Below are 13,635 nucleotides of genomic sequence, written 5' to 3'. Positions count from 1 at the left end.
GACATTAAGTACAATAACTGTCTAAAACAAATGTTTCTGTGAAACATGTAAGTGCCTAAGACTTCTGTACGGTGCTGTATATGTTAATGGAAGTAATTTGCAAAGTAGTGAGAAACACAAAGAAGCCGGTTTGCTCCGCCATTTCTGCTTAACCAGCATTTCAAGGTCACCGCTTTTAAGGTGTATTTTAAATGAATATCGGTAACGTGTCCCTGGACTGCCATCGCCATTATCAGGTTAATTCCAGTGGCAGCGGCTGCATTGTGAGCTGCGCTGTTATTGCGGGGTCCTGGAGCCTCTCGAACCCAACACTTGAGCTCACTCTTGGTGTTTTATTACGCTGAACATCGGGTTATTCGGGACTGATGCTCCATTCTGTGAAACCATTAGTCGGGGAGACGCGACCGTTTCCTTCTGACCCCCATCGTTCCTCTTTCAGGGACCTCAAGGACCCCAGGGCCCCGTGGGTTTTCCGGGGCCGAAGGGCCCCCCTGTGAGTGTTTCGTAGTTTTTATTTATTTGTTTGTTTGTTTGTTATTAGTCCCTTGTTCTGTAAGTGATTTTGTTACATGTAGAAAAACATAATGAATGCGCATATTTTGCATGCAGTGAAATGACATAGAAAGTGCCAGAATGAGGATGATTTAGAACAAGGGCAGTGAGGTAAACATCACGGTAACTTCCTTATGGTAACGCTCGCTGTGCTGGTTTGTCTTCACCTTCATAACTGCAGGGACCGCCTGGAAAGGACGGGTTGCCTGGTCACCCAGGGCAGAGAGGAGAGACCGTAAGTACCGGAGTGGTGCAGTGTGAGCTACCGCACAGCTGGCGCCCCCCAGCCTTCCTGCCAGATGTGGGAAGATAGAGCCTCCGCGTCACTATCCTGCTCGAGAGCGCAGCCAGCCTCTAAGTTTTCACACCTGGACGGATCGGTCGCCCAGGGTCTGGAGTGTTTGCGTAACTGGGAGGCAGGTGTGCGGCAGCTCACTCGCGGAATCCTGCCGCTCGGGTGGCCCTCAGGGGGGACGGGCCTCGGGCAGTGGCGATCCCCGTATCACCGTGGGGTGCGTGGTGCGTCGAAGGGGCTCTCCTGGAGGGTCTTCGCCAGCTGTGTGGGGCCGTTATAGAGTTCGAGGAGTGAGTGCCCTCACCTCAAGCTTAAAGTCACTCAGTTCGGTTCAGTTCCCACAGCTTCCCTGACTGAAGGCACTTTTGTTTTGGAAATGAACCCAGGTGCTCAGAGGCAGGGAATACTTTGAACGCTCGAGAGCGGTTAAAGACACTGCTGAAGGTATCGTTTTTTTTTTTTTTTTTTTTTTTTTTTTTTAAAGAAAAGGGATGCACTAATTTATTGCCGGTTTAAAAGTCTTTGAAATGATAATAAAAGCACAGACATGTCAATTTATGCTTGCACCTCCAAAACTTTAGTTCTACAAGTTTGCTGGAATTACAACTAATCAAAAGCGCCGAGGAGTCATTTCCGACAGCAGCAGAGAAAGTGCTGAGTCATGAAACGAGAAGCTTTGCCACTTTGGGTTTTCGCCGGCGAACACGGAAAAACGGTGACGTTTCCTCGCGCTGGGTCTGCCATGGCGTCTCGTACCATTTCCCAAAATTGTTGCTTTGGGCGAATATGAATACAATACTGTATATTCTTAATTCGCTATAGTAATAATCCCCTGGGGGGATTTAATGAGAATTAAGGCACTTTCACGGATTTCATCACTTTGTAAACCAGAAAGGTTTTGTTCTCTGCCGGTTAATAAATAAATAAAATATTTGTGGATGTTAAAGGTGGTTTATTATGAAGCAAAGGACCAGAGAATTCTCCAGCTAGCGGTTACCATAGTAAAGGTCTGGACATACAATGGGCAGTTTTTGATGCCACCTTTGGCTAGAATCATGAGAAGACCTGGTTTAAAAAAAAATGGTTAAGGGAAGCAGTCAGTGGCTTCACTGAGAGCGCCAGCCCACAGATGATTAAAGCAGTGGAACAATATTCAGAATCATCATTAGGCAGAACTTCAAGAGAAAAGACTGTTTTGGAGAAGATATTTTGGCAGTAATGAAGTAGATTATGAAGTGGAAAAAGGAGCCTTTTGAAATGCCGCTGATGCAGGAAGTCCAGGCAAATTAAATGGCTCATGAGCTAATTATTAAATGTAAATTGGTGGCTTTCAAGCAAAAAACCCCAAACAATTCCCACCCCCTCCTATTTTTCACTAGTGGAAATTTCATTGTTTGCGTCATGCGACAAGAGCTTTTCTTTGTTTATATGTTTGAATATGTTGACATGTTGCTGTCTGCACTCAGGGGTTCCAAGGGAAGACGGGTCCACCGGGTCCAGGTGGAGTCGTGGGACCGCAGGTATGTCAGCTCTCCTTCTGTAAAGTCACCATCGCTGCAGGCTTCGCCTCTTCTCTCGAGTTCTTCAGTAGCGCACGAGTTCCAGTCACGTGAGAATATTACGAGCTGTAAAGCTGTGAGCCTCTAGAAAATTCCCCACCATCGAACAGCACCGTTCTGTTGACAGGAAGCTGGAAGTCCCACAGCATCATTTGTAGTCTGTTAAAGCAGGACTGTCAGAGGGCCATAGCAAGTACTGTGAACGGGTTCCAGGGCTGCACGTGTAAAAATCACAGTGACCGACTGAAGTGTAAAATATCTAGTGTATAATACACCACTGTTTGTTATGTCAACTGCTTTAGCACATTTTAATGTTCTTATAAGACAAAGTAGTGTATCTAGCAGTGTAAATCACCGCAGTGAATAAGGTGTGTGGGCTGATAACACTACATAGAGTTCATCGGAAGTCACTTTGGAGAAAAGCATCTGCTAAGTAAATGAATGTAAATGTGAGTCATTTATCTGATATATGGAAACAATTTTACCATTAACAATATAATTTACAGTATTTTTGGTAGGTGTATATGTATTTGTAAGGGTGTAGTTAGTGTTACTGCCTTTTTACCCAAAGGTTGCTGGTTTGATCCCCACCTCCAGCTGTAATGAGCACGGTATTTACCATAAATTGCTCCTGTAACGGGGGCGCGGTGGCGCAGTGGGTTGGACCGGGTCCTGCTCTCCAGTGGGTCTGCGGTTCGAGTCCCGTTTGGGGTGCCTTACGACGGACTGGCGTCCCGTCCTGGGTGTGTCCCCTCCCCCTCCGGCCTTACGCCCTGTGTTACCGGGTAGGCTCCGGTTCCCCGTAACCCCGTATGGGACAAGCGGTTCTGAAAGTGTGTGTGTGTGTGTGTGTGTGTGTGCGCTCCTGTAACATTATCCAGCTGTTTCAATGAGTCAATAATTGTAGGTTGACTAAAACTGTAAACTTCTTTGGAGAAAAGTGTCAGCTAAAATCAGTTAGTGTATACTAGTAATAATTAGTATTACCAGGGTCAGCTGGTAGGGTTAGGGTTAGTTTTAATGCCTTTGGATCCAAAGGTCACAGGTTTAATCCCCACCTCCAGCTATAGTACCCTTGAGCAAGGTACTTACCTTAAATTGCTCTAGTGAAGTTACCCAGCTGTATAAATGGGTTAATAATTCTAACCTTAACACTGTAAGTTGCTTTGGCAAAAAGCATCAGCTAAAAAAATGCATAAATGTATTTTATAACAAACACGGTAAGTGACTTTGGGATTCTTACATCTGAGCTGAAAAGCAGTAGCACAACACACCAATAATTACATGAACGGCTTTAACTAGACTTAATATTACTAGGAGTCATTTTTCTGATATAGAGGATCATTATTTTACTAATAACAGTAAAATTTACAGTATTTTATTATGCTGGACACCCCCGCATTGGCATGATTGGAATGGTAATGTTGAACTGAACTGACTCGTTGTTCGGCAGGGTCCCACCGGAGAGACGGGTCCTATTGGGGAGAGAGGTCATCCTGGGCCACCCGGTCCCCCCGGCGAGCAGGGACTTCCTGGTGCTGCTGGAAAAGAAGGAGCCAAGGTTTGTCCCAACCCGCAAAAGTCGGGCATACCACGTCTTTCTCAAGGCTCCATCTCCAGGGCTGAAATTTCACACCGGTAATCTCCTCAAATGCCAGGAAGCACGCTGAGCCCCCCAGCCCTCTGTCACCATCAGTCTGAAACGAAACACGCCGCTTGAGCGAGTCTTCAAAATGCTCAAGGTGGTTTGTTGGTGGAACTTCTCCTCCCTCGTCTCCTCCATTACTCCCAGTAGCTTGAAAAACAAGGTTTGACAATGGGGGGGGGTGCTCCATTTGGTGCCCCCATCAAGCAGTCACCATCACTGCTTCCACTTGACATCTTCAGTATGTTTTCATATTTATATCATTGAGTTGCTGTATTGCTGCACAGGCGTACAGTCTGCTCCCCACGTCCACCCGAATCGCGACGCTCCATCTCATTCTGCTTTGTACTGACTGGGTTTTTTTAAGTCCCATCTCTCGATGGCCTTTGTCAGCACAACGGAGAAGGGCTAATTGTGTCGTTAATTTTGAACTTTCGTTCCTTAAATGGAGCTTGTCGACATGTTGCACTCATAGCAGCTAAAGGTGTCGAAAACCAGTTATTTACTATGTTGTACCGGGGGAATGGTACAAAAGCAACACTGGTGCCACGCTTTCCCTCCCAGGCTCCATTCCGAAAGAACTGGTAAAAAATACAGATCAAATTTAATGCCAAAAAGCTGCAAAAATGGAGAAAATTGGAAAAGGGGCGAAACATTTTTCACAGCATGCTGTGTGAATACAGGACTGACTCAGCAGCAGCCAAACATGGACCATTTTACAGCTCAGCACAAGATCTTTATGAGTGAAAGGAGCGCCGATGTTGCTGGAAGTGTTGGGGCGCAGCTGCCATGTGAGCAGTCGGAATCCGGAAAGTTTTCCTCATGCAGCACAGTAAATGCTGTAACACGGCGTAATTATATTTTCTGTGAAAGTTACCGAAAAACAGATCGAAACTGCCGATCCAAACGTTTTTCCGAACGACGTCCGTGTGGCAGGAGTGGAAAGATGCTGTTTAAAGTGCGCTCTCTTTCTCAGGGAGACCCCGGTCCCCATGGAGCCCCCGGGAAAGACGGTCCCGCCGGTCTCAGAGGCTTTCCCGGAGAGCGAGGACTGCCTGGAGCACCGGTGAGAGCTGCCTTGCCGTGAGCCCTCGTCCAGGAGGAGAGGGTTCTCCTCTTTCGTCCCCCTGGCAGATGGCATTTCTGTCGCTGCCAAGACTCCCCCCAGCGCACAGCTCACGTACTCGGGGACATCGGGGTCCATCCAGCTCACGTTGTCTGGGGCGGCTGAAGCTGGCATTTTACACATTAGAGAAGTGCTGAGAAAAATTCTGCTGTTTCAGCTGTGCCACGATGTGCCAGACTAAAGATCATGGTGTCAGACTGTGACATTACAGTACGCACAAGTTAACATGGTATTTTACCCCATTACAGTGTCGGCGACACAAAGTACGGCGAACAAGTGTAGCATCCGCTTGTTTCCTTGAACCGACATGGTGTATGGTACCACTCCACTTACTCCGCGGCAGATGCTAAATTGCAGCGTCACGTTTTCAGTTTCATAAGATCACATCCTGGCTTGGGGACCCAGCGTATGTCTTATTTTCCCAGCTAATCGCTGTCTCATGGTGTTACTTGTGTATGAATGGTTGTACCCACAGTTCTAATGTTTGCTCCTCTTACAGGGTCCATCTGGCCTGAAAGGAGGAGAAGGTCCTCAGGGCCCCCCCGGCCCCGTCGTAAGTAACCTCAGTCTCGATCTCGGAAACCTGTCATGTGATCATTGCAAGTGGATGTTAGACATTTTTAACAATTTTATATATGAAATGTGGGCAGAATGATGATAGGCGAGTAGCGCTCCTGTCTCACAGTGTCTGAGTGGTGCAAGAGGACATGGGTTCAGTCCCTGCTCAGTCTTTGTGGAGTTTACAAGTTCTCCCCATGTCTGTGTGGGTTTACTCTGGGCGCTCTGGTTTCCTCCCACACTCCAAAGACATAAATAAATATTTCATCATGAATATTGTGAGAAATTAGTGAAAAAATATAAGAAATCCTTATTATACAAAATAGCATTCATGCATTTTAATTGTTTATGGATCCTTGTGGTTCATGTAATACAGTACAATGGGATTTTTGAGTAATGACTAGGTTGCCGGAACCTGTTGGAAGCCGAGGGCCTCCGTGCTATAAAGTATAAGCAATACAATGTAAAATGTGGTTTATGTTGTTAATGTGCAGCTTTTTCACATCAGCCCTGATGATTTGGTACGATCTGTACCATATTTAAGTCCCCATAATGTAGAGGCATTTCCAGCTCCCCAGCTGTGTGGTTCAAGGCTGTTGGCTGCAGGCTGCACTTCCCCTGTGGTGCCACTAGAGGGCACTTTCCCACTTTCCAGCTGCTCACACAGGATAGACATGGTATCTAGGTGGTAATTATGGTTTCTTGACATTTCACCTTCTATAGCTGCCAAGAGAGATTAGAAGCGACAGCCAGAAAGTTGCAATGTCTGAAAGGCTTTAAAAAAAATTTTATGACAGTGTACTTCCAACAGTCCTATTTTTTTTTTTAATTTATTTCTCTCTTCTTCTGCCAGCAGACCCTGTAAGTCTCCTTGTAATTGCTCTTTGTTAGGCATAATCCTAGACGGGAAATGAATGCGTCAAGTGTTTTATTATTTAATGTCATTCCGCCGATGCTTCAGCAGTCGAAATGATGGAGAATTCAGTGTGTGTGACAAAGGAGCTGTTGGGCGTTTGCGTGCCGTCGCCTCCGCACGGCCCCGATGCCCCGACCCGGGTTCTGTGTCATGTCAAGGGCCGGAAATTCCATTCTGAAAGCGCTCACAGGGCAGCAGCGGCGTTTTAATGTTAAACTTCACTCACTCAGCTGGAATCGCTCACTGTAAGGCTCCTCCGAAGGCAACTGCGCTGTGTGGGTCGTCTCCCCGAGGCTCTCGTGCAGCGGGTGGTTAGTTCACGGTCGGCGTCCTCGGCGTGTTCGTTCTGTGCTCCTGCCTCCCGCGCAACAGTGTTTGTTATTCGCTGTTGGGTGTCTCTCCCGCCACTTGTGGTGTGTTGATCATTTATTCCCATCTACAGCTCAGCTCCTCCCAGGGGATTAACGCCCGACAAAAGGCGACGAGAGCAAAGTCACGGGTCCAGACTTGAATCCGGAGGGGAGGGGGTCATTCTATTAACGGTGTCTGCGACGGGCGCCCAGGCGGGTTCTTTAGCCCCCGGGTGGTCAGCGGCCATCAGGAGACAGAAGCTGCTTCGTTTCCCAGGCCCGGAGGAGCTCTGTGATCGGAGCGGCGGCGCCTTTCTCCGGTGTCACGTGCCACCGATGTCAGAGCTTCACAGTCAGTTGGAGGACAGCAGTGGATGTGCCAGGACACACATCAGTGTCCCGAGGAGCCGCCGGGTGTCCAGCAGGCGCGCTATCATCTCCGCTGCAATGTTGGAGGGCCGTTTTTATCCCCCTTTCAGTTTACAGGCATCTTTTGCGCACAGGAACAGCACCAGAGCCGTGTGGCCATGAAGAACACAGCCCAGCATCGTCCTTTCAGAGCTCACGCAGTTCCGGCTAATGTTCCTACGAGTGAAGTTCTGCAGTTCCGCTTCGTGCTCGAAACGGGTGTTTAAGAGCTTTGGGTTCGGTGGGTTGTGCTGAACCATTTGGAGGAGCGGAGAGGCTGGGCTGAGCTGGGTTCAGTTTAATCTGTATACCGTGCTCTACTGTGTCCCTTGGCATTAGTGGGGTCGTTCATCCTGAGAAGCGCTTCCTAAGATCTCCCCGTCTGTTGGTCTAATGTACTTTTGTGTTGTTTTCTGAGACGTTCGTCACTTTGGAGAAGAGTGTCTAAATCAGTAAAGCGGGTAAACAAGGCGAATTCTCATAGAGCAAAAAGGTAACTTCCATTAGTTTTAATGGCAACAATTTTTTGTAACGTTCAAAAACCCCAAAACTGATGTGCATCTATGGAAAAAATCCCCAGATCCCATTAAAATGGACACAACATAGCAGTGCCGTTTCCCGTAATTAATTACTGTATGATACCGTGTGACTGCCTACCTGCACTCGTTCAGCTCTTCCGTACCTGTTATATACTGTACACTTAACACTCACAAACAAAACATACATACATATGATGCTCTGTGTTTATATATTAATTCAACAGTGAAGAGAAAAGAAATCAACGAAAACAATGTGAACGAAGTGACACTCAGTGGACAAGTGGACATGGTTTGGACAGTCCAAACGGGGACGTGATCACTGACATTATAACAGGTGAAACTAGGGAACAAGGGCTGATGGAGGGTGAGAACTAACTTCTCGCAGCACGAGACAAACTCTAACTGAGAAGAAAAGCTCATGGTGGCTCGGGTCTTGTACCTCTCTGCTGTAGAGAGGCACGAAATCTAAATTCGGAGCTCGTAAATGCAAAGGAATGCCCAGTTAGCCAAAGGAAGGGTAGTGAATGAAACTCCTTATAAAATAAACTTCTAATCACCTGAATGAGGGTATCTCATGGTATGACTTTAACACTTATTATTTAACCTTGCCATGATGTGTGGTTGCAACAGGTGCCTTCATCAGGTGAGATATCCAAGGCACTGTTTCCTCTGTCCATTCATGTGGTAATGTAGGGCTGGCAGACATTTCAAAATGGAAAAGCATAAAACGTGAATAGAGTTTCAATATCAGCCAATTTTAAAATTTAATTGGGAGAGTCATTATTTTTGCGCTGTAGCTGAGTGCCAGATATTTATGCAAATGAAACATATTTATTGACTTAAAAGCCCCCACATGTACATCATTTACAGTGATTTTTAAAGAAAAATCTTCTGTAATGTATTTTGAAAGAGATTTTAGTTTGGTGCAGACACAACAAAAAATTAATGATTTACCATGTTTTTACTGACCGTGTAGCCTGAAAGGCAGATGGACTTACTTTGTCTGTTTCTCCAGCCTGGTAATATTATTGTGGTGCAAATGCATCAGTTAATTTTTATTTTAAAAAAAATCTTGATGCATGTCAAAACAAGAAACTTTTCAAATTTAACTTGTAAAGGTAAACTTATTTCAAGGCATTACTTTAGAAAGTCCCTTTTGTAAAGTCTGTCAATTTATTCGCTTTGTAGGTGTCAATAAATAAATCATGAAAAAGCTGGAACTCTTTGTGAATGTTAGCATAGAATATCAGTATGGATTGGGGGGCCTGTCTTATAAAATATGTGTGAACGCGTCATTAATTATTCTGCGTTTGATGTTTCGCACATCTCCCTCTCTCACTCCCTGTATCTGTGTCTGTCTCTGACTCTCTTCTAGGGCTCTCCTGGCGAAAGGGGCCCAGCAGGATCTGCAGGGCCGATCGGCCTCTCTGGACGCACAGGTCCCCAAGGACCCCCGGGACCTGCTGGAGAGAAAGGTGCTCCTGTGAGTATTGGGTGCTACCCATAGAGTCAGACACAGCTGGATACTTCTTGCTACGGTTACACATAATAAAATTTATAACTTAATTATGGATATTACCTGCTACTTTGTATTACAAGCACAAATAAATCGAAGCAATGAAATAGAGGCAGTTTTTTTATGCAGCTGACGGTGAATAGTACAAGTCGTACAGTTTTTGTCTTTATGTGTAAGAAGGTTGGTTAGATTATGGTCGTGGGCCAGTTTTCAAATAGTGCCACAGATTCTCGATGGTATTAAGATCGGGACTTGACCACTTTGATTGCGCCACTATAGGACGTTTGCCTTTTTGTTCTTGAACCATTGCAGTGCTGTTTTGACCTTGTCACTATCGTGCTGAAAGGTGAACTTCTCTGAAGAGTCAGTTTTTTAGCATAATGTACCATTTTTCTTGAAGTGTTTCCCTCTGCTTTGCTCTTCCTTCTATTTGCCTAGATGCTAAGTTCCTGCTGATAAAACGTATCCCCGCACCATGATGCTGCCACCACCATAATTTATTTTAAAGGCACTGTTTCTTGTGAATTGGGCAGTGTTAGGTTTGCGCTACAGATAAAATCCTGAAATTTGCATTTTGTATAAAAAGTTATCTTTGTTTCATCATCTCATCTTTGACTATAAAACTTTTTCCCATATTGCATCCGGTTTTGTATTTTTAAGAATAATAAAAAATTGAAATAAGCTTTTTTGCACGTATCCATATGTATCTATATCCTGTAAAAAAAATTTCTACATATACAGTATATGTATATAGAGAGTATGTGAATGCATAAACAATGTTATAATGAGTAGAAACTGCATTTAAACTATTAAATTGCATTTTTTAAACCATAAATCATTTTAATTTTTTTTTTGCTAATTGCAAAGAAACAAAGTGTTTTTGATTTCATTTCCTAACACTTTTTTAAGAATATTACATATACCACCAGTTTCAAACCTTTACATCTTGGCAACAGGACTAGACTTGTACCATTTGTTTATCAGAGCTCCATCCCAGCTCACAAATGACAGTGTTCTCACACAGGGGGAGAAAGGTCCACCGGGACCAGCGGGCCGTGACGGTGTGCAGGGACCAGTTGGTTTGCCTGGCCCCGCTGGACCCCAGGGTCCACCTGGGGAGGATGGAGACAAGGTATGCCTGCCAACCCCAGTCCGCTTTCTTTCCTCTTTGACCAAGATGGGTATCTTTATCATTTGCAACACACTCCTCCTGTGACTGATGACCACAATCATTGTCAAACCCAGACCATCTGCTTCAGAGACACAGCTTCTGTCCTGTGCTGTATGTCTAGTATGGTCATATGTTATGAAAGATGTTGTCAGACACATGGAGGCGATGTATTGTTGGCACATGATCATGAACTTCTTCTCATGCCAAATCAGATGTTGAGATGTTGAGTCAGTGCTAAGCTAGAGAACAGCACTGAGCTTAGACAGTTTCTTCATTATCATAGCCTCCAAATGTTAGCCATCCAAAATTGACATGTTGCAGCTGAATATGTTTAGAACTTTGTTTTCATTTTGTAAGTTAATATGTTGTGAGCAATGTTACTGTATGAAAGAACTACTTAACACTTATATTTACAAGGTAAGAGAAAAAGTCTTCGTTGTGCCATCTGCGCCACCTCCGGAACTTCTTATTGCAAAGGGTGTTAAATGGCGCGCATAAAATGTATATCCTGTCTTTACAAGGGAGAAGTTGGTGAACCTGGTCAGAAGGGCAGCAAAGGAGGCAAGGGTGAACAAGTGAGTTTGATTCCTTTAGTGCTGTACTTGTATGGCATGTTCGTATTTGGTGAAAAATAGCCTTGTTAATAAGAGTAGATGCTAATATTGTTTTCTTTAATTATCTAGAGTTGTTAACCAGTCGTGGTGTTACTGCTGGTTTTTTGACAAAAATGTTCTGTTACTCCTTAAGGCAAATGTGAGCAAAGAGCAGGGGCCTCCAGATATACATCATGTTCTTCTGTCAGTAGTGGCCCCTGGGCCTCTGGCTGTGTGCTCCGAGAAACACATCAATATTAGTCGCTGGCTGTAAACTAGCTGTGACACTTCTTTCCACATAACCTTGTGCATTGTGTTCCCACAGGGACCTCCTGGACCCGCTGGTCTTCAGGGACCCCTTGGAGCCCCAGGCCCAGCTGTGAGTGACCACATCCTCTCCCAACTGACAGCTGTAAAAGCCCCGAAGCAGTAACTTTCATGGAAACACTTTTCTGCAGTCAACGTCTAAGGAGGCCCTGCGGTGTCTCCCTCGACTATGTCGTGTTTTTTAATCTGTTCCGTGCATTTCATCTCCTCTCAAGCGTCCCTCTGGGATGATAAATGTCTAGTGAAGTACATCTCCTCACCCGGGACATGCACAGGTGTTATGCATAAAATGCATTATTCAGGCAGGTGCCGGGGCTTTTAGCTGGTTGCTGCATCTTGTAGCGCACCCTAAAATTGAAACCATTATGTCTTCTTGACACCACCAACTCTGGAAGCAATGGAAATCTAAGCATTATTATTGCGCCGATATTGAGACCTGTGGGTTGTGCCCCTCCGTCATTCCAATTCTTCCTTGATGCCCCGCAAAAGATTGTTCAAGAGAAAATGAAGCGCTGGGTGTTGTTGTGTGTCCTCGACCTTAACTGCTTTGTAAAACACATTGTACTTATGTTCGTCCGCTGTACTAGCAGCGCTGAGCCACCGCGGCACGTATCCCGAGCCGTTTTCTTCAATAAAGACATCGGGTCGCGTTGCTCTCATGTATTCTCTCCAAGGCTTTTGTGTAAATTGTGCATATTTATTAATATTGCACATCCGTAGCTTACCGAGATTCTGTATCCTCAGCTAGTTGTACGTCATGTTTTCTGTTTCAAAACATGATGCAAAAAACAGAGTACGCATAAAAAAGCTTGCAAACAAATATACGGTCATTTGGAATAGTAAAATATAAAAATGCATCGAAATTATAAGTCTTTGTATTGTTTTCTGAATTCTAGCCGTTTTCCTCTTAATTTATTGACAGTTATCTAATCCTCATGCTTCCCTCCTGAGGCATGGCGTAGGCGCCAGCTCGGCGGGGGGGCAAACGTGGGCTCCTTCTCCTCTCATATGCACGCGACGAGATGCCGTCTGTTCACTTTTTTCTCTGAGCAACAAGTAAGGTTGGAAAGGAGCTCTTTCAGCCGGAATCCACAGGCTGCGCGCGAGTTCACAGGCGCACCGCTGGGGACGACATTGAATTAATCTTTTACGGAAACAGATCTTTTTAGCGGTGCCTGAGGCTCACTGGGAAAATGTGCCGCAGTGGTCCTCACATCGCAGCCTATTGCCTATTAAGCGATCAGGCTTCTTTATCGAAAGAGATCAGCACAGCTTGTCGATATAAACATTTTACAGATGACCAGGGTACAATGGAATGGTCTCTTCTAGACTGACCTGCTTGCACGTTTCCTCTGTATGCAGTGTGGTGTGCTGCTTTAGTACCATGCTTTAGTACCATGCTTTAGTACCATGCTTACGGTCTCATTCCGCTTCCAGGGGGCTGATGGAGAGCCTGGACCCAGGGGTCAGCAGGGGATGTTTGGACAGAAGGGAGATGAAGGGTCCCGGGGCTTCCCAGGACCCCCCGGCCCAATCGGGCTGCAGGTGAGACCTCCACACCTGTCCTTGCTCGGTGTAGACGTGCTCTTCGGTGTCCCTCAAAAGCTGCGTTCTGACCCCCTGCTGGGACTCTCTTCATGTTATGTCCAATCTTGTTTCTTTTCTTTCTTAAAATACACCTTCTACTTGGAAGGTGTAAGTCCTTTGTTGGAATACAACTTTCACGGCACATTAACGCATTTAAAGAACTGCTAGAACTTTTAGGACAGAAAATCAGATATATTATATTGCTTTGTTAACTGCAAAATAGCACATGACTTGAGAGGCTATGCAGCATATTGCCATTTGAAGATAAGCTGCATTAATATATTTTACTGCTTTGGCAATTTGATGTTTTCATTAAGGCTACATATATATGATACACTTATTCTTCTGCAGGGAACATGTTCCTCTCTCTGCTGTAATCTAATCAAATTAAAAATGTTTCATTCTCTTTTTACATTATCGTTTGTTTGGGGAAACTGCATAATGCAATTGTTTTTCGTTTCAGTATTCCCGGTAAGGGAGACCAATAGGAGCT

General features: G+C 45.1%; 1 protein-coding gene across 4 annotated transcripts in view; it reads left to right on the top strand.

Annotated features, from left to right (window-relative positions):
• The window catches only part of col11a1a (collagen, type XI, alpha 1a), an 87,805-nt gene that overhangs the window by 54,052 nt on the left and 20,118 nt on the right, over nt 1-13,635 (top strand). For all 4 annotated transcript variants that reach the window (XM_018741311.2, XM_018741312.2, XM_018741310.2 and 1 more), the window contains 11 exons: nt 440-493; nt 734-787; nt 2,314-2,367; nt 3,860-3,967; nt 5,028-5,117; nt 5,677-5,730; nt 9,324-9,431; nt 10,489-10,596; nt 11,157-11,210; nt 11,554-11,607; nt 12,993-13,100. In XM_018741311.2, coding sequence (XP_018596827.2) covers nt 440-493; nt 734-787; nt 2,314-2,367; nt 3,860-3,967; nt 5,028-5,117; nt 5,677-5,730; nt 9,324-9,431; nt 10,489-10,596; nt 11,157-11,210; nt 11,554-11,607; nt 12,993-13,100 — 846 coding nt within the window. The remainder of the gene's footprint in view (nt 1-439; nt 494-733; nt 788-2,313; nt 2,368-3,859; nt 3,968-5,027; nt 5,118-5,676; nt 5,731-9,323; nt 9,432-10,488; nt 10,597-11,156; nt 11,211-11,553; nt 11,608-12,992; nt 13,101-13,635) is intronic.

Source organism: Scleropages formosus, chromosome 19, assembly GCF_900964775.1.
Source record: "Scleropages formosus chromosome 19, fSclFor1.1, whole genome shotgun sequence".
Lineage (NCBI taxonomy): Eukaryota > Metazoa > Chordata > Actinopteri > Osteoglossiformes > Osteoglossidae > Scleropages > Scleropages formosus.
This window is presented reverse-complemented; position numbering and strand designations above follow the sequence as displayed.